Source organism: Mercenaria mercenaria, chromosome 16 (assembly GCF_021730395.1).
Source record: "Mercenaria mercenaria strain notata chromosome 16, MADL_Memer_1, whole genome shotgun sequence".
In the NCBI taxonomy this organism is placed as follows: Eukaryota; Metazoa; Mollusca; class Bivalvia; order Venerida; family Veneridae; genus Mercenaria; species Mercenaria mercenaria.
In genome coordinates, this window is record NC_069376.1 from 51,799,713 (window position 1) to 51,827,501 (window position 27,789).

The 27,789-nt window shown below is 35.8% G+C and overlaps 1 protein-coding gene across 1 annotated transcript; it reads left to right on the top strand.

Moving 5' to 3' along the window:
- Positions 1–8,505: 8,505 nt before the first annotated feature.
- Positions 8,506–26,633, top strand: LOC123539624 (interferon alpha-inducible protein 27-like protein 2B). Its single transcript, XM_045324300.2, has 4 exons — positions 8,506–8,674; positions 12,167–12,319; positions 13,374–13,510; positions 22,136–26,633. Exons 1-4 carry the CDS (start codon positions 8,527–8,529, stop codon positions 22,286–22,288), a joined length of 591 nt encoding a protein of 196 aa, XP_045180235.2. The 5' UTR covers positions 8,506–8,526; the 3' UTR covers positions 22,289–26,633.
- The last annotated feature ends 1,156 nt before the right edge of the window (positions 26,634–27,789 follow it).

Here is a 27,789-nt window from a genome sequence, read left to right on the forward strand (position 1 = left end):
GTTACTAGATTTCAAAGATAAAATACCTGACATTTGATATTTAGTTTTTCTGTGCACGTTTCAGCAATGTTTCTCTTAAACACGTTTGAAGAGTGAGGAACACTTTTTGTCATTTGATTAGTGATAGCACCGCATTAGATCGAATTGAGTACTCGTGCTGTATCTAACAAATAAATTGAACTTATGTCATACCTTTGACTATAAACAACTGTATCAGTTATCTATCAAGAATATGTGTTATCAAGATTTTAAAAGCCAATCATCTTTTGCATTCACTGAAAATAATGAATTTACTGCATAATAAAATCAACAACTATTACATTTACTTTGTCCAGTGTTAACGAGAAGCGTTGTAGATAAATGCCTTATAGAATAGAATCTAGTTATTTAGATAGAAATATAATCCTCTAAATTTTACATTTCTCCACTTGTCAAATGAAATGAAAGCTTTACAACTTCTCGCCCACAGTTTAGATTGTTTACATGGCACGGAAAAATGATAAAGTGGTTGAAAACAAGTGTCAGATACTGGTAAAAAGAACGTTGCAACGGCTTGCTGTCTTAATCACAATATTCATTAATGTATTTTGCAAAATGAATATGTCAATAAGTTTGTAGCAGTGGTCTCGCAGTACCCATATTTTATGGAATCTTAGAGAAAAGAATACTTAGAATAGCCTTAAAAGTGTGGACAATTCACTTTAATTTACGGTAACTGAATTAGTTTACCTTTAAAACATAACCATTGTTACGTAATAGCATTGCCCCGTGATGTTACGCAGGAAAAAGCGCAATTCAAAAGACAAGAAATAAAGAGAAAATTTGTTTAATTCTGTCATCGTATTCATCAAATGGTATTTGTTTCTTTGGTATGTAAGCTCAAACATTTAACTACTTTTACTTATGGACACTAGATTCCTTGCCAATTTCAATATCAGTATATCGTCACCTCAGCCACAAAATCGGTTAATTGTATTGGTATTATTTTTTTTTTTGGGTCAAACGTCACACCGACCGAATTATGGGTCATTCGGCGACTTTTCAGCCTTGATGGTGGAGGAAGATCCGAGGTTCCCCTGCATGCATTATTTCGTCACGGGCGGGCACCTGGGTAGAACCACCGAACTTCCGTAAGCCAGCTGGATGGCCTCCTCAAGTGAAGAATTCAACGCTCGTGGGAGGATCGACGATATATATTTTTTGCCTACCCAGCGGTGAAAGTATACATTTGTCTGAGCACGCTCCAGGGATAGATATTCATGTCTTTCCCCAGGGAAAACCCTTGTCCAAAAATAGCGCGCACTTTGGTGACGTCACATAGTTTTGACACTATTATGATGTCATAAACTATATAAATAATGCAAGGAAATACCCAAATCTATTTGTCACCACAATCTATTTGAACGTGATAGGCAAGGGAAATTATCTTACATGTCTCCCTGTGTAAGGCAGCTGTTTTCCCAACCCTCGGGACAGTTTGGATAAAAAAACCCTCGCTAACGCTCAATTTTTCATTCCACACTGTCCCTCGGGAATGGAAAAACCGGTCTTACACAGGTAGGCATGTAAGGTCCTTATACTGATGTACTGATGTGACGATATATCACTGACAGGGGACGACATATATCTCTTAGGTGACGACTTATCTCTGGCAGTTGACGACATATCTCTGACAGGTGACGATATATATATATATATCTCTGAAAACTTCGGACCCCCTGGGTGGGGCCTCTTTTCACCTTAGGGGCATAATTTGAAAAATCTTGGTAGAAGCCCACCAGGCAATGCTACATATCAAATATCAAAAGCATAGGCCTTGCAGTTTCAGACAAAAAGATTTTAAAAGTTTTTCCTATATAAGTAAAACTTGGTACCCCCGGGGCGGGGCCTCTTTTTAACGTAGGGGCATAATTTGAACAATCTTAGTAGAGGACCACAAGGAAATGCTACATACCAAATATCAAAGGCCTAGGTCTTGTGGTTTCAGACAAGAAGATTTTTAAAGCTTTTTCCTGTATAAGTCTATATAAACCATGTGACCCCCGGGGCGGGGCCATTTTTGACCCTAGGGGGATGATTTGTTAAATCTTGGTAGAGGACCAGCTGCCTTACACAGGCAGGCATGTAAGATCCTTATACTTGTGACGATATATCACTGACAGGAGACGACATATATCTCTCAGGTGACGACTTATCTCTGGCAGTTGACGACATATCTCTGACAGGTGACGATATTTATATCTCTGAGGTGACGACATATCTCTGACAGGTGACGACATATTTCTGAAGTGGCGATATATCTCTGGCAGGTGACGACATATCTCTGTGTTAACGATATCTCCCTAAAGTGATCAATTATTTCTGAGATGACGGCATATCTCTGACAAATGTAGGTATATCTCTGGAAGAGGACGACATATCCATGACGATATCTCTATGGGGTGATCAATCATCTCTGAGGTGACGACATATCTCTAAAAGTGACAAACTCGCGGCGTTTGATCTATCCTATATTGTTTGTGCAAAACTTGCGGTGCCTTCACATTTTGGTATACTCCGTATCTCAAGCAGGACTTACAAACTTTCTTTGGAGGATGAATTCTTACTGACTGTAATGAAACTTAGACTGGGGTTATTTAACAAGGACTTGGCAAACCGTTTTCAAATTTCGTTATCAATGGTGACAAGAATTTTCAATACATGGATAAATTTAATCTACATAAGACTAGGTTCTATGAAAGTTTTTCCTCATCGTGATATAATATCAAAACATAAGACACATGATTTTAAAAAGCAGTATCCAAATGTAATGCTAATTATTGATTGCACTGAGTTAAAAATACAAATGCCTTCTTCGTTAGTACGAAAGTCACAAACGTATTCTGACTACAAGTCGGCAAACACATATAAAGGCCTCGTTGGAGTAGACAGTCGTAGAGGAATAATGTTTGTGTCACATTTATACACTGGTGGAATTTCAGACAAAGTAATTTGTCAACGCAGTGGTCTCTTTGATTTGTTAAAACAAAAAAATAGAGACTGGCGAATTAAAACGTGGAGACGGAATCATGGCAGATAAAGGATTTACAATTGCAAACGAATTGAACGAGATAGGTCTCTGTCTAAACATTCCTCCGTTTCTTGGAAAAAGAAAACGATTGTCTGCTGCAAATGTACAGGATACACATGTAATACTAATAGCTCATCATCGGATACATGTTAAAAGGGCCATAGGAAAAGTTAGAAAATTCCATATATTTGACAGAAGATTACCTATTAAATCTGCTGGTGTTGTAAACCAAATATGGACTGATTGTTGACTTTTGTCAAATTTCCAGGATCCCTTATTGCAAAAACTTCAACTGACGATGACTAAAGTACTCACTAAAACGTCCGTCTGCTTGTTTTTAAGATAAGGCACTGCTGAGTTGACGTAAAATTGAGCAAGCTTTGGGAAAATTCTTGCCCACACGTTTTTGTCATAAAATATACGTTCTACAAATAGTCCTTTGTTCGTGAAAACAACAAAGTCGCATCACTTTACACCGGCTATTGCCATCTGTCCAGTCACTTGGTAGAAGTAACTATGTGACCTTTTTAAATGCAGCTCCTCGTCCCTTATTTCAAGACAGAAGTCTGTATTTCTTGCTGCTTCCGCGGGTGTAGTATTTCTATATTTATATGGGCACTTAATTTCCAACAGCCCGAAGTGATCATAAGATGACCTGTCTAAAACTTTGCCGTTTGGGGAAGCTCCAAGATAAGGACAGCTTGTATTTATTAGGAGTCCTGTGCGAAATACTGACACATTATGTTTACAATTGTTTTTCATTTTTTTAGTGTACAATTTTCGTGCAGTATCTTCTTTATCTCTGCCATGTGAAATTGATTTTACACTTGATAAATCTTTGCATGTAAATAAATTTTTGACAAAAGCTTCACTTGGTTCACTTTTTCTATTTATAACGTCGCCAAACTTTGATGCTGTAAGTCTATTTTTACGCATCTCATGCCATAGTTTATTCTGAGACTGATCGATAGTGATTTGTTCAATCTCCTCAGACCTGGCTTTAGTTACGTCCAGTGATTGCAAGAATGTTTTGCTTGTTTCATCAAGTTGAGTTAAGTCTATGTTAAGACTTGAATTTGGTACAGGTATATCAGGGAAGCGAAGGCTGTCTTGCAAAACAATATCAACTTTGCTAGGAATGTACGCTGAAAATTCAGACTTAGAGCTGTGATAGTCTTGGAGTTGATAGCTGAGTGGGGAACCAGTAGGAACTTCTCCAAATAATGTGTTAGTTGAGTGTGTTGTTGAGTGGTCTTTAGTTAAATACACTATAGGAATGTTACTGTTGCGTGCTCCAACTATTTCTTGTATAGTAGCTACCTCCTCTTTTGATGGTGCCAAAGTTCCTTTACTTTTTTTTGCACGCCCGTCATACAAATAACATTTCACAGGTTCCCTTTTACGTAGCTGTCTGTCAGTTGCTGCTTTGGCAAAGGTGAGCTTCATTACTGGTTCTGGTTCAATTTTGTCCCCACGTGGCTTATGCCATATTTGGCTCACGTCTGTACATGACATATCTGCTGGGATCTCTGTCATTCTCTTGTTACTCCAGTGATTTACATTGTATAACAATGCAATTATATGGTTGCAAACTCCTCCGGTTCTGAAAGCATAAATGAAATCATATAATTAGAATTTATTTGATAATATTCATTATTCTTTTAGTGACATTTGTTTGAAAACTTCAGTATAGTTTTAATGGAATACAAGACAAAATAATTCACACACAAAAATCAAATTAAGTTTTAATCATTTAAAAAAGTACATAATTTTCACTCACCCAGCAATACAGCTGCATTGTCCATCAAGAACGTTTGGTTTAAACTTTATTTCAGAAAGTTTGACATACATGGTATACAACAATAAATACATGAAATTAATGGATCGGAAAACAAGTTATTTAAAACTTATATAAATTCCTTTCCATATATGAAATAACTACAAATCATCAAATGCCATATTGTCAGGAATCATGGCTAGTGATAACTAATTTTATATGACAAATAAGAATTATATAACATGGTTGTAATGCTATCTGTTTCTACTAAATTTTGTAAAATAAAAAGGAGTGTTGCTTGAATCAAGTATATACTCACGGTACCGGGGTGCAAATCGACAGAGCAGGGCCGAATTAGGTAGTAAACCTTTTTGTTGCGAGAATGTAACGCTGAACATCAACGATTAGAGATTTATTCTGCTCGAAAGAGAGCCTATCATTGCCATTGAGAAGATTGTTTACTGACAATGGACATGGAGTATTTAAGAAAAACCTTTCACGAATTGTTTGATATTTACGACAACGAAGCAGGTAGTGATCGACAGTCTCAGTGTTTCCACAGGTACAAAGAGCGGATTCAGTTAAAGATCTTCTTTGGATGTCATAATTCAGAGAACTGCACCCAAGACGCAATCGAGTATGTAGAATTTGTCCCTTTCTAGAGTCACAGTTAAACAGAGGAGAAGATTTAGATAAGTTTTTGTTTAGCGCTGATTTGAAAGCTGTTAGGGTAGCTGCTTCTTTTGTCGTTTGTGGTAATGCATTCCAGTCACGGATTGTTTTGGGCAGAAATGAAGAATTGTAAGACTGTGTCCTGGCGTTTACACTTCTTATGTTTCTTAGATTGTAGCCTTCATCGTTAATTTGATCACGACCTGGAATGAGATCAGACATGTAAGATGGAGATAGACCATAAAGCATTTTGTAGAATAAGATGAGACGATGTTTTTTCCTCCGCTCTGCGAGGGTCTCCCACTTCAAATCATGTAACAGTTTCTGGATATTGCATAATTTTGTTGCACCGGTTACTATACGAGCTGCTTCATTATGGACTGCCTCAATATCATTTTTCAGAGCTTCACTACAGTTGTCCCAGACTACATCTGAGTATTCAAGAAGAGGGCGAATGAATGAAAAATACATTCGTTCAAGGCTAGAGCGGTTAAGCTAATCAAGAACGTTTGATTCTTTTAAACATATCTGTGCCAATAATATATGTGGCAATTCATTTTTCTTCTGACTTCGCCAACATTTTGCTTTGACAAGAAATTTACTGTCTGTTTTACAAACAAAAGCGTCATGTACATAACTTTCAATAAAAAAATTGTATCCTTTTTCAAATGCCCTGTTTTTTCCTCTTTCTTTTATATAATCAGCAATTTGTAAAATAGTAAATTTTGGAATTTCATTTAATTTTTTACTCCAATTCAAAGAACTACTAGAGGCCATTTCTGTAATTTTCTGTAGAATATTGTAAAGACTGAGATTAATTAGGATTCTGTGTAGGTTGAGGGTCTAATTGTTTATTTATTAGCAAGTGATAAGAAATAGATTAACTGTGGTTATTAATCTGACATGGTTATTGATCGCCGATGAGGCCGCGATCATATTGAATAGGACAAGTATTTGCACGCTGGGGAAAATATTTCATTATGGACCTGTGAATTCTTTACTTATGGGTGAAACAGGTCTCATAAGCGTAAATACGACTAGCTTCTACTGATTATAAAAACATACCGTATGATTTGTTGTGAATTAACTGTTGTTGTACTTTTAGTAGTTCAACCGCCACCCTTGTTTAAGAGCAACATTTAAAAAACACGTTTTTTTTTCATCCTCAAGTAATAAGTAAGTAGACTCGCCCAGTTTAATCAATCTAGACGCATAAGCTAACTATACGAGCGTCTATTTCACCCGATTTACATTCGGAACATTTTCACGCGTTTCGGGCTTTATCGTATGTTTAACATGGGATTTTTGAACCGTCCAAAGATGTTGGAAATGTTTGTCTCATTGTTTATTTTTTAATAAAACTGTTACTGCTTTCATTGTTTACCACTTTTTTTCCACCCTTGCCAAAAACAGTAATGAGTTTGTACACTGTTCAGACAATTTGCTCTTTTGAAATTTAACCAAACGCAGTTTACCTGCATAAACAAAAGCATGATATGTCACCATGCGCGGATCCAGAGGGTGGTACCGGGGGTCCGGACCCCCTCTGGAAAATCTTTAAAAAAGCAAAAAATGAAGTGCTAAATTTCAAAATGTCCAGGGGGGGGGGGGGGGGGGGGGCAGGGGATCGGCCCCCCTCTGAGAAAATTGGCTGTGTCCGTGCATGGTCACTATACCTGTCCAGTACTGGACATTACGGTAAACGCTTCTTTCTCGCACAAATGACAATTTCGCAACTTCTGTCCGGTTTGTACAAATTTCTGGCCGCGATAAACCATTTGACTTGTAAACTCATTGTAGAGACATTCTCTCTGCAGTGTAGTGAGAATGTTTACCTGTTTCAGATCACGTGATAGGGCTGTCGATACGGAGTGACCTTTTACGTACAAAAAATGTAAACACGCTATGGAGCAGGAGGCGAGTCCTAATGAAAATACTACTTTAGAGACGTAAGTTGATTTTACTGATGTTATCACGGAACATAAGTAACTTCAAAGCTTCCACCTGCATGAAAACAAAATGAAGAATATTGGCAGTGCTGAATAAAAATCAAAAGAAAAGTGGGGGTCATGTTTGATGCAAAAACTATTTTCAGTCAAACACACACACTGCAAAATCAGCTAAAAATGAGACTCCAAACTGTAGTGGTGATATATGAGAAATTGCGAAGAAAATAAGGAAAATAGCTCTACTGAGCAAAAAGAAATAAAAACTGACCCGTCATTATTTAGTGTCTGTATGCCTTAAGACATACTGATTTTATCTCCCGACAAAATTTCATTATACAATTGTTTTATGATACAAATGATTAAAACCAGACATGCTTCCCTTGAAGGTGTGAAGTGTCCGAGCCGTTCTGTTTACATTTCTTTTAATAATAAAAAAGGTGATCCATATATGCAGTTAGTTGAAGAAGGTATTTACCTCCTGGTAATTTACCTACTATTTCTTTAAAAGTCGTTTTTAAAACTGAAACTGTTACTAATAAAATATCGATCCCAACACGTATTCTAAGTATTTTTCATAAACTTTTGTTAATTTTACCAAGGACTTTAATTACGTCCTCAATCTTACTTTTGTATGGCATTATAGTTCAAGGAACTGGTAATCTAAATAGCCACATTAGTTTTTCCTTTCACACTGTGAGTTTCATGCCTCTTGTCCAAGATTCATAAAACTCCACCAAACTGTCCGTTTGGCTAATGTCTACAACAAAGACACCAGCATCGCTATATCATCTCCTGTGCTTTTGCTGCATCTTGCAGCAACTTTCGTACTTGTTTTATTTAGAATCTACAAAAAAAAAAAAAATCAGTGATACCACCTGCAACCATTCAACTTTACACCAATAAGTAACAAATCGATAATTGCGCTAAGGGTTGCGCGAAATGCTCTAAATTCCTAACTGACATAAAGTTCGCCTTAATGAAAAGAAACTATAAAGTTCTGTAACAGAAGTACGTTGTAATTACTTTGAGAAAATCCCCGCCCGTATTAAAAGGAATGTATGCGTGCGCACGTTCGTTCTTGCAGGAGGCCTAGAATTGCTGCCAGAGAAGTCAGCATGGGATCTTTGGTTTATTTTGTTTGCATGATATTTCTGTTTACATTTGTTGATAGTCGAAGGGAATACACTAAAGAAGAATTCTGTCCAGGTATGTTATACATATGTATATATAATTTGATTGCAATTTGAAATAAATATTTGATTAAAAATCAATGATAGATTTCTGCTTCAAGGTGCCTAGATCTAGAGATTATAATTTATCAAATAGGTTCTACTTTTTGACTGGATATATACATTGACGCATATATTGTAAAGTAGGAAATGATCTAAAATCGGAATCTTTATCGCGATTTAAAATCGAAAGTAGATCTAGTACATTTTGAAACCAAAAGTAGGGCTATAATTACAAATGTCTTGCCTCTTATGAATTAGGCTATAAATGCGAAAAACAAACAAAATGTTATATATTATATTTCACAATGTATAACAATTGTTTTTAATTAGTAAATGTAATGTTTATTGTCATTGCGTACAAAGAAGTAGGACAAACGGTCGTGTATTTTAGTATCTATAGGATTTATGTTCTATTTTTAGAATTGTACCTCAATGACCTCTTATCTATGTACACCACAGTTTTTTGCTTTAGGTCGTGATGTAATCTAGCTTTATAATTAAAAAGGGGCTGTTGGTTTAATGTATGATAAGAGTTATAGTTCTGGCTACCCCAACTTAACGCACGCTATTTTAATTTTCCGATGGGATCCGTAACAAAATATCAACATCAGAGTACAACTTACAATAGGGATTTTCTCAAATTGTATATAAGAAACAGGGGCAGATCAATGAGCCATAATACTGTTGAAATGTCATATTGTGAATACAACGATGATGTCAAGTTATAAATCCAGATAAATCAGCATTTTTAACTCGCCGTACCACATTTATACCGCACTTTTATAAATCTTACCTTTTACTATTTTTTTTAAAATGTTTTTAACACTATTTATACACGATGGGCGGTTACAAGTTGGGTGTAATAATTTCACGAGGGCGCAGTAGCTCTTTCAAATTTGTCATATCTGTTGAGTCGAATTGTAAACATATGTCAAGAACACTATAAAATAGGAACATCTAAACTGAAATATAGTCTGTACAGTAGTATCCAGGCATTTTAAAACGAATGTTGTATTAGATCTAGTAGAGAACTTCACTGAAACGGATGGATTCACAGTACACTGATTTTTACAGTGAAAGCAAAAGTTACTATCCATGTAAAGGAAACCTAGCGTGTGACCGCTGTCCGTAGTCTGAGTCGTCTCTATTAGTATTAGAGATTTTCTGCTTACTCTTCGGCGCACACTGCGGGCGACAGACTGGTTTCCAGGAAGATATGCACAACAAAACACGGGTAGATCTAGAATCCGATCTTACTGTCGTTATACTGCTAATTAAAGAAAGTTTATTTAAAATATCATAATGAGAAAACAACGATGATACCAAGTTATACTGTATTATACCCGCTTCTCCGTCACCTTAACAAAATCTGAAAAATTTAAGCCAATACATATTAATTTGGTAGCTTTAGAGGTAACTCTTGGGGTACCTGTACGGATAATTTATTGAAATGATTTGTAATAATGATACCACTAGTATGTTAAGTTTTGATCTTTGCTCGAGTCCCCTAATACTAAATATTTACACATACCAAATATGCATGTGTATGAAGAAGTACTCGATTCATATATTTTTGGCTATAATCGACAATTAAATTTGTTGTATCAAAGCACTATGAGGATTGCTGAAATACTTCGATGTATGACCTTAAAAGCTGATCGGGAATTCAATCTTGACTTGACCCTTGTCTTCAAAGTTTGGCCTATCTTTCAAACAATTGGTCATTTTTCAAAATCTGATATTAAAATATAAAAATACGAAGAGGCTTTTCCTTCTGGAGTTTGATTGTTTTTATTCTGATCATACATAACTAATTAAGTATATTTTCGCCAAACTATGGTAATGTTTCGGAGCTCGTGAAAAGTACATTGTATAAGAATTTCATATCTGTTAAGACAAAGTGTTGAAATAAATTATTTAGGATAATGTGTAATTATTAACATATAACCATTTAATGAAACATTTTACCATCATCTGATATTAATGAAAAACAATGATTTTTTCCCTACGCAAGTTACAACATACGTGAGGATAAAAACAGATAGATTGAGGGTCATATTAATCAGAACGTTTAGTTATTATCATTCTTCTAAACTATGCTTTTTCCTTGCGTTTTTTTTCTGACCACATGGTCTGGAGATCGTACAGACGGACAGAATTAAAACCAAACTGTTTTATCTTCATTATCTTCAAATCCATATTACAATTCATGCGCGGATTCAGAGATGGGGAGTGGGAGTGGGGGGGGGGGGGGGGGGGGGGGGGGCCGGGGAAATCCTAAAAAAATGAAAGAAGAGAAGAAGGAAAGAAAATGGTTTTTCGAAAAGGCAACATTAGGACCGCATTCAAAGTGTATGTGGCTGCTGCTACATACGACCCAGACGTTATTATTATTTATGTTAATTATCTAAAAGAAGAATTTTACCTTTTAGAAAACTTAATTTTATTATTTTTCCAAAATTTAACAGATGAGCTCATAAAAATGTGAAAATAAGGGGTATATTGTATATACAATTGCAGTGTAAAAGGTGTTCTTATGTTCTTAAATGCTCTTAAAATGCCACAGAATGCAGGAAATGAATCGCTGAATTTCAATTTTTTCCGGGGGTCGGGCCCCAAGGTTGTCGGCCACTTTACTTTTTCAGCCTATTCAACAAAAACTGATTGACAAACTTGTAAACGGCTGACATCCACACACACAAAAAACCCATCAAACTAGATATATAAGACACATATTTGTGATAGTTAGGGTTCCGTCGGACCCCCTCTGAAAAAATTGGCTGGATCAGCGCATGCACTTTTTAAAATCTTGCACAAGGAACAAATTTTAGAAAATGTTAGATCGTAACGGGTATATGAAAAACATGCTTTGGGCGAGTGAAAGCAACATACTGTAAGGCTCAGTCTAAGAGGCATATTTCACGTAGACATTTGTTGAGCAGCATTGCTAAACTATCTCAAGAACTAGTTTCTAGAAAAAAATAAAATAGCAACATCTGAAAATCGCGTTGGATCTAACGTCACGCCGACACAATTATAGGTCCTTGGGCGACTTTCCAACATTTGATGATAGAGGAAACCCCCAGGTGTCCCTTCGGGCATTATTTCATCAATGGCGGTCATCTAGCAAGAACCAGCCAGCTACATGGCTTCTTCACATAAAAGAATTGTACACCAGACAAGTGATACGAAATCAGTGACCTTAACCACTCGACCAAGGAGATTTTTAGGCACAGGTTACAACAAACACATTGAATTAAAGTTGTTTTGCAGGTATTGCAGGTACAGCTTTCAAATGTATAAAAAAAACTCAGATAATTATTAAGTCGTACGCTTTGTATAGGATAATTCACGAATTGATCCGTCCGAGCAAAGAGACATCGAGTCAAATGACATGTCTATCCAGTGATTTTACAAAATTTTATGAGGTCCTCACAGTCATCTTTAATAATCTTATTTATTTTAGTTTCTGTGAAACACGGTGACTGGACGCTTGACTACAAGGATGGATATCGCTGCATCCTAAGCTGTGATAACGGGTTCGAGCCATCTGATTGCCATGTTATCAGGAGAGATAAACATGATCAATGGGAAAGGACTGTGCCAACATGCGTTGAATGTAAGATTAATACTTAGTCTATTACTTGGTATGATGTGTAGCAAATTATTGAATCGAGTGTATGTTATATTACATCATTGCTCGTGTACATTGCATATACAAATCACCACTCGAGTTTCTTATAAAAATTTAAAAGCCAGACTTGTAAAACACACTCACTGAGATTTAGATCTACTAATGGCCGACATCATTTTAAGGTATCATATATAGATTTTATTTGGCAGCTTCAATACAATCAAAACTGTAAATAAAGACAAACTTTTAGACAACCGACTAGTTTTCTTAATATAAAGCTGGTCTTTATTTCATGTCTGATTTCAATGCAAATGTAGCACAGATTTGACTGTATTCGTTCAAAGATCATATGAAGGATATCATTCTAAATGCATTCTAACATGGTTCGATTTGTTTGCAAGTTAGAACAAGAAGAAGGTCAAGCTGTGTACATTCAGCGATAAACTACGGTTTATCAAGTATGACATCAAATTTCCGCACGACGTCCGGTTCATTACTACTCAGGTCATATTGCCGCAAGACGTCCGGTTCAATACTACTCAGATCATGTTGCCGCAAGACATCCGGTTCATTACTACTCAGATCAAATTGCCGCAAGACGTCCGGTTCATTACTACTCAGATAAATGATATCCAACATGATCTCTAAAAGTCATGACCATTTCCGAACTTAAAAAATCATTTAAAGTTTTGCTTGCAACCAACTATATAGCTGTTTACCAGTAACAACTATATTATTAGATTGAAACAAGGCTTCTGAAAGAATGAAGTTAGATAACTCTTATGGAATTTAAATGTAATTATGGTCCTTATTTGACTCTTGTTAAAGTTTTACGTGTTTTAACGATCAAATTGTATTTTAGTTTGAGTTAAAAGATTACGGCATGCTTTTTTTGCTCTTTATATACATTTTGATATTGCTATGTTCTGAATATGCGGGGTACCACCAAAGAGTTCGTTTCAATTTATCAGAATAAAAACATGTTCTTTTCTAAATATGATTATTACATTATACATTATTACACAATCTGTTTTTGTAGCCTCGATGATATCTGGTAAAACTGTTGCAGCAGTTGGTGTAGGAGCAGCGGCTGTAGTAGGAGCACCTTATGCCTTGGCAGCTGCCGGGTTCGGTGCTGCAGGCGTAGCAGCCGGATCTCTGGCAGCTTGGCTTCAGGTACAGTAAATTTTCAGTTTTCTTCCGTATCTTAAATTTTCAATTAAGTGATAGGGAACCTGTATCTTTATTCACATAGTGATGCTATAGAGAATAATAGGTTAGTGCCGTAGATGAGAAAGTTTATCTGGCGAGGTGGAGGAGGTTATCGGGTGAGCCGAAGGCGAACCCGATAACATCCGGAGCCGAGCCAGATAAACTTTCTCCATCTTAGGCACTAACCTATTATTCTATTTATCTTATCATTACTTTATTTTCCGATATTTGGCAATTTATTTTACAAAAATTAGTGTGCGACAACTGTTTTAATGACGTCATATTCGTAATTATTATTACTATTATTATTATACCAGATTTATATAGCGCCCTTTTCATGATCAATTTCACGTTCAAAGGCGCTTTACATAGTTCAAATGCAGCCACACAGGGCGCATAATTCATCCTTTACTAGTACAGACACAGAGCGATCTGACCAGAGGGACAGAGTGAGACAAAGCCCCCACGACAGAGAGATCAGAAATCAGATACAGGCTTGTCTGGCTAACTTAGCCTAGCTCGTTGCGAATAGACAGCCTGGTTCTTTAACGTGCCCAGTTTATAGCACTGACAGTTTAAACATATTTATTTCATGAATTTCACAAATAACAATAGTACAGTAACCATTTTGCATGCAAAGAATATTGACGAAAGCACATTGTACTTATAAGGTCAATCTTCTATTATAAGATATACACCAAAAACATGGCTTAAATTTACAAAACAGAATAATATTTCTTGTGCAATACATCCAATTTTAGAAGAAAATATACGATAAGAGATGTTTCTTAAAATCGTAGACACTTAACATATAAGGCTGTATTCCTATAAATCCCAAGAACAAAACAAAATATTGACAGCCTGTTCGTACATATTTTAGAAATCACAAATAAGTTAAGTGCTAGTAAGAAATTCGTAGTCACTTAACATCATACAAGGCTCTTTTATTCCTATAGTTATCAAGAAAAAGACAAAATATTATCAGCCTGTTCAGTCATATTTCAGAAGTCACAAATAAGTTAAGTGCTAGTAAGAGAAGTAAAGAATTTCAAATCGTGATAGTTATAAGAAAAAATATGTAGAAGAAGAAAGGAATAAATCAATAAATGAAAATAAGTGAAAAATAATGAAAAATAGAAATAATCCACCTGCAGATGAACAAGTTAAAACGTAGAAGGATGTCAGGTGTTATCAAGATATTACAGCACATGTCACAATGAAAGTCAATGTTAATTATTAGTGAACCTTCCACTGTCAAGAATATACTTCTGGACAGCTGCAAATAGTTCTATGTTATCTTCATCAGATAAAGAGTCGTCACCAAAGAGCAGGGTAGTTTCACAAATATTTCTAGTGATAGGGACAAGACTCGCCAGAAGTGAGGTGCGACAGTTGTCATAAGCTCTACATACAAATAAGAAGTGGTGACTGTTTTCTACTTCACCGCACTGACAGAGAGGGGATTCAACACTATTACGTAGAAACAAGTGATAATTCAAGCTACTGCACATTATCCGAAGTCTCACGTGAAGGACCTGGGCTCTTCTATTGCCAGTGTAATAGAATTTTGGAGTTTTGTTAACGTTATTTTTCAAAAGATTCTTGAAGCTAGTCAAAGTTGGCGCATTTCGGATTTCAGTGGACAAATTGTTCCAATCACGTATAGTAGCAGGTAAGAATGAGTTGAAGTATTGTGAAGTGCTCGAGTATACCGGTCTTATAAAATCAGGATTGCGAAGATTGTATTGGGTTGAAGCTCCTGCTGACGGAGGAATTAACTGTTGTAGATACTCCGGGGTCAGTCCTTTTTATAAAATAAAATCAATCTGTGGTCTCTTCTTCTGTTTTCAAGTGATTTCTAATGGGTTTCGCGTTGGAGATTTTCTAGGGATACTAGTCTAGTTGCTCCTGTCACAATTCGCGCACATTCATTCTGAATCTTGTCTAACTGATCCTTTTCAAAAGTTGTACAGTTATTCCAGATAACGTCGGCATACTCTAAAATAGGGCGAACAAAAGAAGTATATATCGTTTCAAGGGATTTCCTGTCGAGAGTCATTTTCAATTTACGCATAATGTGTACTCGTGTCCAGGCTTTTTCAGTGATGTAGTTGACATGTTCATGCCAAGAACAGTCATTAGTAAGTATGAGTCCAAGATGTTTATGATGTGACACTTCCGGAATCACTTGGCCATACATAGTCAGAGCAGGATGAAGCAACTGTGTTGCTTTTCTGGATATAAGAAGTGATTCTGACTTTGAAGGATTGAAATCTACAAGCCATTGATCAGCCAATGACATGATTTTAAGAATGTCCGATTGCAGAAGCTCCGCAGCTGGGACCGGAAAGTCAACAATGATGTAAAGACTAGTGTCATCTGCAAAAAGGCGGATATGACTACCAAGATCAAGGACGATATCATTTATAAATATTAAGAACAAAAGGGGACCCAATATTGATCAAAGCACTGATACACGCAAGGATTGGCTGGGTTCCTGACCAGTTCACCTCTAGTTGGGTGGGAAATACTGAAAAGCGTTTCTGAAAATTCCCGAGTAGCTGTCGAACCCCCGACCTCAGGATTGGAAGGCCAGTGTGCAAACCACTGAGCTATCCGTCCACCACTAATATAATGACGTCATCACCGACACAGTAATGTGGTTACAATTGAAAAATCGCAATAACTTCTTCGTTTTTGAATACAAACTCATTATTTGACCACTCATTTTCTTAGTTCGGACATTTCCAACACAATGGTGATTGTGTCAATGCAAAATTTCTTATGACAACAATATCGATCATAAGGTCACATGATCAACTGACCGTATATCACTGGTCACGTGTCAACTGACGGTATATCAAGAAAGATATACGGCACCTTGATATCGGGTCGAAAATACTTCAAGTGACAGGATAAAATATAATATTAGTATAATTCAACTTGTTCGGTATCTTGTCAGCGTGGTGTATTATTCTCTCTAACACTTTCTTCTCAGCTCTTTTATTTAGTAAAAAAAGGCTTGTTTGGACTTCTGATCAACTACTGATTATATTATCCCTCTTTTGTGCGTATGCAAGAAGTTAGTCCAGTTTAGATCATCAACGCATGTACTGCCGATCAATTAAGTTACTCTCCATTCGTTGCCCTCGAGTTGTTTTTGTTTACCTTTGATAGATTTTATTTGCAAAGTATTTTTGTAATAGACGAATTTAAACACCTTTGGTTGCAATATTGTTAAAGTAACAGGATGTTTTGATTTAATTTAGCGTGCGCTTTCTACGTTTGCCAAAAAGACTACACTAAAAACGATTTTGATCACATTTTTTTTGTGCAGGCTTCCTTGATTAAAGATAGATATTTTGTAAGCTTTAATTACCTTAGGAGAGACATTTATCCTTTCGCAAGCATGTTCAAGTCTAGATCCACTCTCAAAACAAACCTTACATTTGAAAATATCACATTTTCTTTCATTTGTAGGGCAATTCAAATCACTCTGCGTCCGTGGTCCGTCCGTCCGTCCGTTAACAATTTCTCGTTATCGCATCTCCTCAGAAACTACTTGTGGGATTTTAACCAAACTTTGTCAGAATAATGTATTGATACATTAGTTGTGTCCCTCTGAAAATCAGACTGGTTCAACAATTTTTGAGGGGGTTATGGCCCTTTGTTTATTTCTATGATTTACATAGATTTATTTAAGGAAAAACTTTGAAAATCTTCTTGTCCAAAACCACAGAACCTAGGGCTTTAATATTTGGCCTGAAGCATCATCTAGTGGTTCTCTACCAAGATGATTCAAATTATTTCCCTGGGGTCTAATATGGGGGTCACATGGTTTATATAGACTTATATAGGGAAAAACTTTGAAAAACCTCTTGTCCAAAACCACTGGGCCTAGGGCTTTGATATTTTGTATGTGACATCATCTAGTGGTCTTCTACTTAGATTGTTCAAATTATCCTCCTAGGGTCAAATATGGCCCCGCCTTGGGGGTCACATGGTTAACATAGACTTATATAGGGAAAAACTTTGAAAATATTCTTGTCGAAACCGCAAAGCCTAGGGCTTTTGTATTTGTAATGTAGCAACACCTAATGGTTCTCTACCAAGTGTGTTCAAATGATCCAGCTAGGGTCAAATATGGCCCCGCCCTTGGAATCACATGGTTCATATAGACTTATATAGGGAAAAGCTTTTAAAATCTTCTTGTCAATAAGTTACAACATTCAAATTTGGTCCACATGTATGGTTTTGAGTGGGAAGATGAACCTTGACATGAGTTGACCTTGATTTTGACCTAGTGACCTACTTTCACATTTCTGTAGCTACAGCCTTCAAATGTGGACCACATGCATAGTTTTGTGCACCGAAAAAAACCTTTGACCTTGATATTGACCTATTGATCTACTTCCACATTTATGAAGGTACAGGCTTCAAAGTTGTACAACATGCATAGTTTCGTGTTCCGAAATGAAATTTGACCTTGAATTTGACCTAATGACCTACTTTCACATTTCTCAAGCTACAGCCTTCAAATTTGGACCACATGCTTAGTTTTGTATACCGAAACAAACTTTGACATTGACATTAACCTAGCGACCTACTTTCACATTTATAAAAGTACAGGCTTCAAATTTGGACCACATATATAGTTTCGTGTTCCGATATGCAATTTGACCTTGATTTTGACCTAGTGACCTACTTTCACATTTCTCACGCTACAGCCTTCAAATTTAGTCCACATGCATAGTTTTGAGTACCGAAACAAATTTTGACCTTGACATTGCCATAGTGACCTACTTTTACATTTTTGTAGGTACAGACTTTAAATTTGGACCACATGCATAGTTCTGTGTTCCACAATTAAATTTGACATTGATTTTGACCTAGTGACCTAATTTCACATTTCTTTAGCTACAGCCTTCAAATTTGGACCACTTGTATAGTTTTATGTACCGAAATAAACTTTAACCTTAAGATTGACCTAGTGACCTATTTTCACATTTCTGTAGCTACAGGCTTCAAATTTGGACCACTTGCATAGTTCTGTGTACCGAAATAAACTTTGACCTTAAGATTGACCTAATGACCTACTTTCACATTTCTGTAGCTACAGGCTTCAAATTTAGACCACATGCATAGGATTGTGTACCAAAACAAACTTCGACCTTGATATTGACCTATTGACCTAGTTTCACATTTTTGAAGGTACAGGCTTCAAATTTGGACCACATGCATAGATTTGTGTTCTGAAATGAAATTTGACCTTGATTTTGATCTAGTGACCTTTCACATTTCTCAAGCTACAGCCTTCAAATTTGGACCAATTGCATAGTTTTGTTTACCGAAACAAACTTTGACATTGACATTGACCTAGCGACCTACTTTCACATTTTATAAAAGTACAGGCTTCAAATTTGGACCACATGTATAGTTTCGTGTTCCGAAATGAAATTTGACCTTGATTTTGACCTAGTGACCTACTTTCACATTTCTCACGCTACAGCCTTCAAATTTGGACCAATTGCATAGTTTTGTGTACCGAAACAAACTTTGATCTTGACATTGACCTAGTGACCTACTTTCACATTTTTGTAGGTACAGACTTTAAATTTGGACCACATGCATAGTTCTGTGTTCCAAAATTAAATTTGACATTGATTTTGACCTAGTGACCTAATTTGACATTTCTCAAGCTACAGCCTTCAAATTTGGACCACATGCATAATTTTGTGTACCGAAATGAACTTTAACTTAAGATTGACCTAGTGACCTACTTTCACATTTCTGTAGCTACAGGCTTCAAATTTGGACTACTTGCATATTTCTGTGTACCGAAATGAACTTTGACCTTAAGATTGACCTAATTACCTACTTTCACATTTCTTTAGCTACAGGCTTCAAATTTAGACCACATGCATAGGATTGTGTACCAAAACAAACTTTGACCTTGACATTGACCTGTTGACCTAGTTTAACATTTTTGGAAGGTATAGGCTTCAAATTTGGACCACATACATAGATTTGTGTTCTGAAATAAAAATTGACCTTGATTTTGACCTAGTGACCTTCTTTCACATTTCTCAAGCTACAGCCTTCAAATTTGGACCAACTGCATAGTTTTGTGTACCGAAATATACTTTTACCTTAAGATTGACCTAGTGACCTACTTTCAAATTTCTCAAACCACAGCCTTCAAACTTGATGCACACGCATAGTTTTGTGTACAAAGAACTTTGTCTTTGAAATTAATCTAGTGACCTACTGTCACAGTTCTCTAGCTACAGCTTTCAAATTTGGACCACATGCCCAGTGTTATGTACGAAAATGAAATTTGACCTTGTTCTAGTCAAGAAGTCAAGATACTTGGAATACTCAAAAATGGCACATTGGTGGGCGTAAGAACACTCTGTGATCTCTTGTTATCGATCAAAAAAGATTTGTTCCTTCAAATAACGTTGTATTATATATTTTTTCTCCAACTCGAATGATATTTATATATATATGATGGAAGGAGCGCGGCTCTGTGTCACTCAAGTTGCTGTTTTAGTAATATACGGGTAATTATTATGCAACTGACATGATAAAACATAGATCACCTTGATCCGATTTTGAAAGTATTTCAAATAGATAGTCCTTTTGTGACTCTCTACCAAGATTGTTCAAATTATTTTGATTCGTCAATGGGTTGTGGCCATTTTTTCCCTATACATGTGTAATTAAATGTAGATGGAACTTTAAAAATATTTAACTCTGAATCTCATTGTTCGGCGTCCGTCGGCGTGCGTCGTGCGGTGTGCTTCGTGCGGTGTGCATCAATATTTGCCTTGTTAACACTCTAGAGGCCACATTTGTGACCCAATCTTCATGAAACTTGGTCAGAATGTTTGTTTTGATGATCTCTAGGTCAAGTTCGAAACTGGGTTATGTGGGTCAAAAATTAGGTCACTAGGCCAGATCAAAGGAAAATCTTGTTAACACTTTAGAGTTAACAGTTTGAGTTTGAAACTCATGAGAATTGGTCAGAATGTTTGCTTTGCTGACTTCTAGGTCAAGTTTGATTTGAATCTTGGTCATGTGGGATCAAAAACTAGATCACCTGGTCAAATCAAAGGAAAAGCTTGTTAACACTCTAGAGGCCACATTTATAATTCTATCTTCGTGAAACTAGGTCAGATTGTTAATCTTAATGATCTCTTGGCTAAATTAAAAACACGGTCATGTGGGGTCAAAACCTAGGTCACTAGGAAAATCTTGTTTACACACTAGAGTCCACAGTTTAAGTTTGAAACTCATGAGAATTGGTCAGAATGTTTGTCTTGACGACTTCTATGTCAAGGTGGAATCTGGATCATGTGAGGTCAAAAACTAGATCACCTGGTCAATTCAAAGGAAAAACTTGTTAACACTTTAGAGACCACATATATGACCATATCTCCGTGAAACTTGATCAAAATGTTTGTCTTGATGTTCCCTAGGCCAGGTTCGTGGGTCATGTGGGGTTAAAACCTAGGTCACTAGACCTGACCAAAGGAAAATATTGTTAACACTCTAGAAAACACATTTTAAGTTTGAAAATCATGAGAATTGGTCAGAATGTTTGGCTTGATGACCTCTAGGTCTGATTTGAATCTAGGTCATGTTGGGTCAAAAACTAGGTCATTCAATGAAATCAAAGGAAAAGCTTGTGAGCACTCTAGAGGTCACATTTATGATCCTATCTTCATGAGACATGGTCAGAATGTTTGTCTTGATGACCTTTAAATCAAATTCATATTTTGATCATTTGGTGTCAAAAACTAGGTCACCCGATCAAACCAAAGGAAAAGTTTGTTAATACACTAGAGGCCAGTTTTATGATCCTATCTTCATGAAACAAGACTGAAACTGGGTCATATGGGATCAAAAACTAGGCAACCCGCACAAATCAAAGGAAAGCTTGTTAACGTTCTAGGAGCCACATTCATGACCCTACTTTCATGAAACTTGGTCAGAATGTTTTTCTTCATGATCCCTAGGTCATGTCCAGATATGGGTCATATGAGACCAAAAACTAGGTCACATGTTCAAATCACATGAAAAGCTTGTTAACACTCTTGAGACCAGATTTATGATCCTATCTTCATGTAACTTGATCAGAACTTGGTCAGAATATTTGTCTTTATGATCTCTAGGTCATGTTTGAAACTGGGTCATCAGGGTCAAACACTAGGTCAATAGGCCAGATAAACTCTGGTGAGCGATATAGGGCCATCATGGCCCTCTTGTTTGTATTTTTGACAATATATGACGATATTAAAAGTTGACCACTCTCAAATTGTCAAATGTAAATGTGTACTGCGTGTATGTAGGATATGAAACATAATATTCTGTAAAATTGTGACCTTCATGTAATGTTATTTTATGACGAAGAGCTGTATGCTTAAGTCAAAATAAAATTTCTGTTATGTTATGTTCTGTATGAAACTACATGTAAATAAAATGTGCATCTTTTAGCCCCTACCAGTCGAAACGTAGCTTTATTTTCACATATATGGACTCGGAGTTTTTATGGATACTTGTCAAATTTTATTCTTCTTTTTTCAGGGTTCTGCTACAGCAGCAGGTAGTTGGTTCGCTTTGGGTCAGAGTGCCGGGGCTGCAGGAATAGCTGCGACCACACAAGCCGGCATCTTTGGTTCCGTTACAACAGTCACTCGGGCGGCAACGAGTTACTTCACAGGATGCGAGGCGGAATAAATACAATGACGTTTACTTATTTTTTCATTTTCAATTCATATCTGTTTTCCCTTTCGACAATTTTTGTGTTATAAATAATCTTTATTCTCATATGTCGACCTTTTTTATTCAAATGGTATCATATCGTCCGAGGAGTGAGATCGAAATGGGTTTACCTTTTATTAAATAAGGTATTGACGGCTACATAGGTTTAAATCTTCTCATATTGAGCAGAGAGAGCGAAATAGGGTAAATGTTATTATATCCAGGAGTGCAAGCGAAAAGGTATAGATGTTATTATATCAATGAGTGAGACAGAAATATGTGTAATATTAATATATCGAGGAGAAAGAAAGCGAAATATGCCTAAATATTATTATATCCAGGAGTGAGAGCGAAATAGGTCTATATGTTGTTATATCCGGGAGTGACAGCAAAATAGGTCTAAATATTATTCTAACACGACCAGCAAATAACCTATATACACATAGGAGAAAATCAATCAACGGTTGTTTTTAGATAAAAAACAAGGAAGAATATCCAACAGGGAAAGTCACGTTCAAAAAACGCTGCCTCCCCAAAGACACACACGAAAAACTCATGCACACCATACACAAAAATGAACACAAAAGGACAAAACAAACAAATACAGGAACACAGTGACCCATGCGCGTGCAAAGTAGTGACGTCATCCTCTATGTGTAGAATGATCTAGGTGCGTAGCACGAAATGTAGTTCATGTCATTAAAAGTAGTTACCATTTTTTCTAACATGTTGATACTAATATGTCGTGTTAGAATCGAAATAACAAGACGTCGCCTTATTTCCACAATGCGCCAAGTGCCATTTTTGCAATTTTGGGAAATGCAAATCGAAAGTTTAGGTATCAATAACTTTGCAACTATTTGGTCAAAAAAATTGAAAATTTCAGACCTTGTTTAGTTTGTATTCTTTAGACTTATGTAAAAATTTCAAAAGAAATAATAAAATAGAATTTTAAGAAATTAAAAAAATGTTTTTAAAAAATCACATGAAAATGAATATTATAGTATTGAAAGTTAATTCCAAACTGCAACTTCGAGTTAGGCCGTTGTGGAATGAAAAGAACTTTCAAAAATAGGTAAAATTGCCTTGCAAACTGTCTTTTTCGTTGTTTAACACTGACTAAAAAGGATAAAAACATTATTGCAATGAATATTCACACAGAGTCATATTAAAGTCTTAATAATAACTGAAAAAGCCCTATTCAGTAACTTTCAAGCATTGCTTCTTACAAAGAACTATTGAACAACTTTCTATAATGCAATACTCCGAAATGATCTCCTTATAAAAATTCAACAACCGATACTGAAGCATTACTATTGAATGACTCTCAATATTCAATGAAACCACTGTTACCTGCGAAACTAACATTCATGAAATAACTTCCATCTCACCAAAAAGACGCAGTATACCAGTCTATAGACTTTAGGCCTATAGATTTCACCATTAGCAGAACCAGCTTTTAAAAACGTAATTATGTATCTTTTGATCAATTTTAAAATAAAACATGGAAAGTATGAAACTTTATAGATAGTGCAGATATTTAAAATGACTCATTAACACAAATTCGCAATAGCAGTATGAATACTGAATCATTTCAAAGTACGATACCTTAAATTTATAGAAATTTTAAGGTATACTTTACCCAAATTTCATACAAATACTGCATACTATTTATGTAAAAATAAAATCAACAAGTTTATGTGTATGAACAGTACTATCCATTAGGATAAAAATAGTACACCCTCTGTACATGTAAAGCTGAACACAATATAAATGTGCATGTCCACTAAAAACACAGAATGCGTTTTTAAACAGTCAGCCTTAGCTACTCCAGGACAATTTGATTGCAACTGTTGCCAGTGTCGTAAATGTTTTAGATATATTTAAGAAACACAAGACTGTATGCTTCTTGAAACAGTAAAGTATTTTAAATGTTACTATGGACACTATCAATTTTTTTTTGTATAAAAAATGGCCTGGACAACAAAACTTCTATAATATCTCATCATTATCGTTATCAATTATGAATCTTTTCAGTGCAAATGTAATTATGTAATTCCTATTTTGGGACCAAAGTGAGTTCGACATGATGGTTGAATGCTCCAGGACCTGTTAACTAAATGTAATACTAATACTAAAACACTGGCTATCTCATTGCTTCTTCGGCCAGCCGTCGGCATGATATGCAGTTTTATCAATAGAAAAATATGCCTGTCAGATTGCACATGTTCAATTTTCTTTTGCTGAAAAAGTCTTAAAAATTTGCCCGTAGTAACAGAAAGGACATTATCTAGATAAAACATATAACCAAACTGTTTGTATTATTTCTACAAGCCTCTTGCTCACCCTTTGTATCGATTTTGTCCTGTAAGTATTGTTCATATCTATGTCTAATGCTTTCATCTATATGCTCAAAGTCATCAGCCATCGATCTTGACAAGACTTAGTGTCACATTTGTCTTTCATAGGTATATTGAATTATAGATAGATAGATAGATAGATTTATTCAGGTATAAGATCATATATACAATCTAAAATTACAAATATCGCATTAAGTAAGACAAGTTTTGTAAGATATTTAAAACTAAGCGAACAAATTCTAAAACTAACATGTGACTTACATTCACATAATATTGCTTAAACATAGATAAAAAATACAAATAGATAGTTTGATAAAAGTTATAAAAAGACAATGATTTAATACTAATAAAAATCATAAAAAAGTTATTTCAAGTTTAGCCGTGCTTCCTAAATTATTCTCCGCTGATCTTATACCAAGGATAACCCATGAAAGTAGCTTGAAGAGCACTTATTTCCAATGGGGTCCTCGACTCATTACGGCACCGATTTAGTTATATGTTAAGTAAAAAGAAAAAAATCATCAGTGAAAGACTAATACGCGAAAGAAGAATAAAATAAAAAGGAAGTACTAAAGAGAATTATTTTAGTGAATACCTCAGTAATAACAACTAAAGTTTAAATAACAATTGGATTTAAAAACTAAATATTAATATCTTATAACTTGGCTTTCCTCAAGTAATTTCCCTTCTCGAGGGTAAACGATTTGTACGAGGGTACGCCTGCTGAACACCATATATGGATGGCTATGATACAAAACAGAAAGACCCTCTATTTTATATGTTTTGGAATGTTCTTTTTCAGCAGATTTAATCCATTCTATTGGCACTGAACAACATATGTCATACATCTCAGCCACTGACAAACATTCTAGGTATTCCCTTTGGTAAATATAGTGGTTCGGTATGAATTCTGAAATTCTTTGGTCATTAACCCCACAAAAGTTATTGATCAAAAGTGAGAACTGACCGTTTATTGGACACTATTGTTTCTCTATTATACACTATATATACCACTAATAAAAACAGTAAAACACTAGTCTTACACTGAAAGTACAATCAAGTATCCGAAACTAAAACCATCCGAAAATGTAATACACATTAACATTGAGTTTGCATCAAAGGTTGCGCTCTTTTGGCAAAAATTATATACACCACTAATTTAAGAAATTGTAAAAAGCAATAAATAGCAAGTAAATATTCTCTGTTTGCAATAAATAATCTGCAATATCTGTTACAAAGTATAATCTGCAATATCTGTTACAAAGTATGTACCTTTTTAGTTGAAACTTCGCCATGTTCCTCATATTGTTGTCACGTGATGTGATATGACAATATCATTGGCGTTTCAATATGTGGCATTGTGGAAATAACCTATAGTGTTTTCAACGACTAAGGGCTTTGTGGAAATGCGATTTACTCTAGTTTTATACGTTCCACAAGGAAACAATCAGGATATTATGATAGAGCTCGGCGAGACGAAAAAAATGATACCAAACACTCCAAATTGACCAAAATTGACATATGGCATTGTGGAAATCAAGCGACGAAGTTCCAAAGTCAAGTTCTACTGTAACGATGTTGCGTTCCGCTTTCGCTTAAGCAGACCTTTTAGATTGATTGTTTTCTTATATATAATACTGTAGAAAGTTGTTATTTGGTCTTTTGACTGGCAAGATTGACAGTGTTCTCATAATACCACGATCATATAGGTCTTTAATAGTTTTGTTTTTGTATTGAGTAATCAATAATGAATATAATATATCCATTTGTAGTTATTTCACTAAAAGTTAAGTTAATAGTTAAGTTAAATGACTCGGTAAAATATAACAGCAGATAATAAATTTTATTTTGTATGTATATACATGTATTATGCTTGTTTACACTCATCTTTCACGCATGCTTGTATTTGTATGTATGACGATGAACTTCAAGTCTGTTGTAAATAAATTTATGTTCTGTTCTGTTCTGGTTATTATTCTGAAAGCTTCATAATCTGCTAGTCTGATTATTAAGTACCTGTGATATTTGAAATAACAAAGTAGTGTGCACAATTCTTCAAGCATACACAACTGTTCCGTTTTTACAATTTATACTAGTGAGGAGTTATCGAAACAGGGCCAGTTTCATTCATTTTGTCATAATATAACGGGGTCAAATCACAGAAGACTCTCATGTCCAAAGAATCTTCTTAGAGATATTTCAACCTTTAACATGCTGGCGGCAAGTTATTTTTGCCTTTGCGATCAGTGCATACCAAGAGCAGCCTGCATGTCCGTGCAGGCTGATCATGGTTTGCACTGTTCGCTATTCAGTCAGAAAATTTTCAGCGAACACCCCTTTGAATAATAAATGGTACTGCCCAGCCCATTTTAGAAATTAAGCAGGGTAAAGGTTAAGTCCCACCGACACAACGGAAGGTCACCTGAAGACTTTCCGTCGCACCTCTGGCCATTCCCGCAGGAACGGGCACCTGGCAGTCCGCTGGCCATTCCTGCAGGAACGGGCTAGCACCTGAGTAGAACCCCCGGCTTTCCATAAGTCTGCGGGATTGCTTCCCCACTAGAAACAATTCTACAGTCCAAGTGAAATGTCGAGCCCACTGCGGTGCGTGTGTTTGGTGGGTGGGGAGGTGGGGGGCGTAGGGGCAAGTGATTCGAAACACGGCCACAGAGGCCCACAATATAGAAATGGCTACGCAATCTCTGCATCAATGTCCTAAAATGAGATGACTAATTTGTCTACTAAGCAAGAAATTAAACGAAACATTAGGAAACAATACAAACCTTTTATAATACAAGTCCATTTGCATTATATGCGTTTCAAATGAAATTAATTTAGAATGTAGAATATCTGTCAAATTTTATTGCTGTGACGATGGGTTAAATCTAGGCAATGCGAGCAAACTATTCGAAAGAATTTTCGCTTATTTCATTACTCTTTCTGACCAGTACATCGATCACAGTCCGAGAAAACTGACAATAAGCTCTTTGCAAACTAATTTATACATGATTATAAAGACCTTTTAGAGATTTTACCTTTTCTTAAGGTTTAGCAGTATATCATCAAAACACAAAAATATTTGATAAACGAACAACATCTTTACCAACAATCTGCCTG

Excerpts from the sequence above, each read along its gene's own strand:
- LOC123539624 (XM_045324300.2), top strand. The coding sequence starts at position 8,527 with ATGCGTGCGCACGTTCGTTCTTGCAGGAGGCCTAGAATTGCTGCCAGA. Across the intron at positions 8,675-12,166 it reads TAAAGAAGAATTCTGTCCAG|TTTCTGTGAAACACGGTGAC; the intron begins GTATGTTATACA and ends TATTTATTTTAG. Across the intron at positions 13,511-22,135 it reads CTCTGGCAGCTTGGCTTCAG|GGTTCTGCTACAGCAGCAGG; the intron begins GTACAGTAAATT and ends TTCTTTTTTCAG.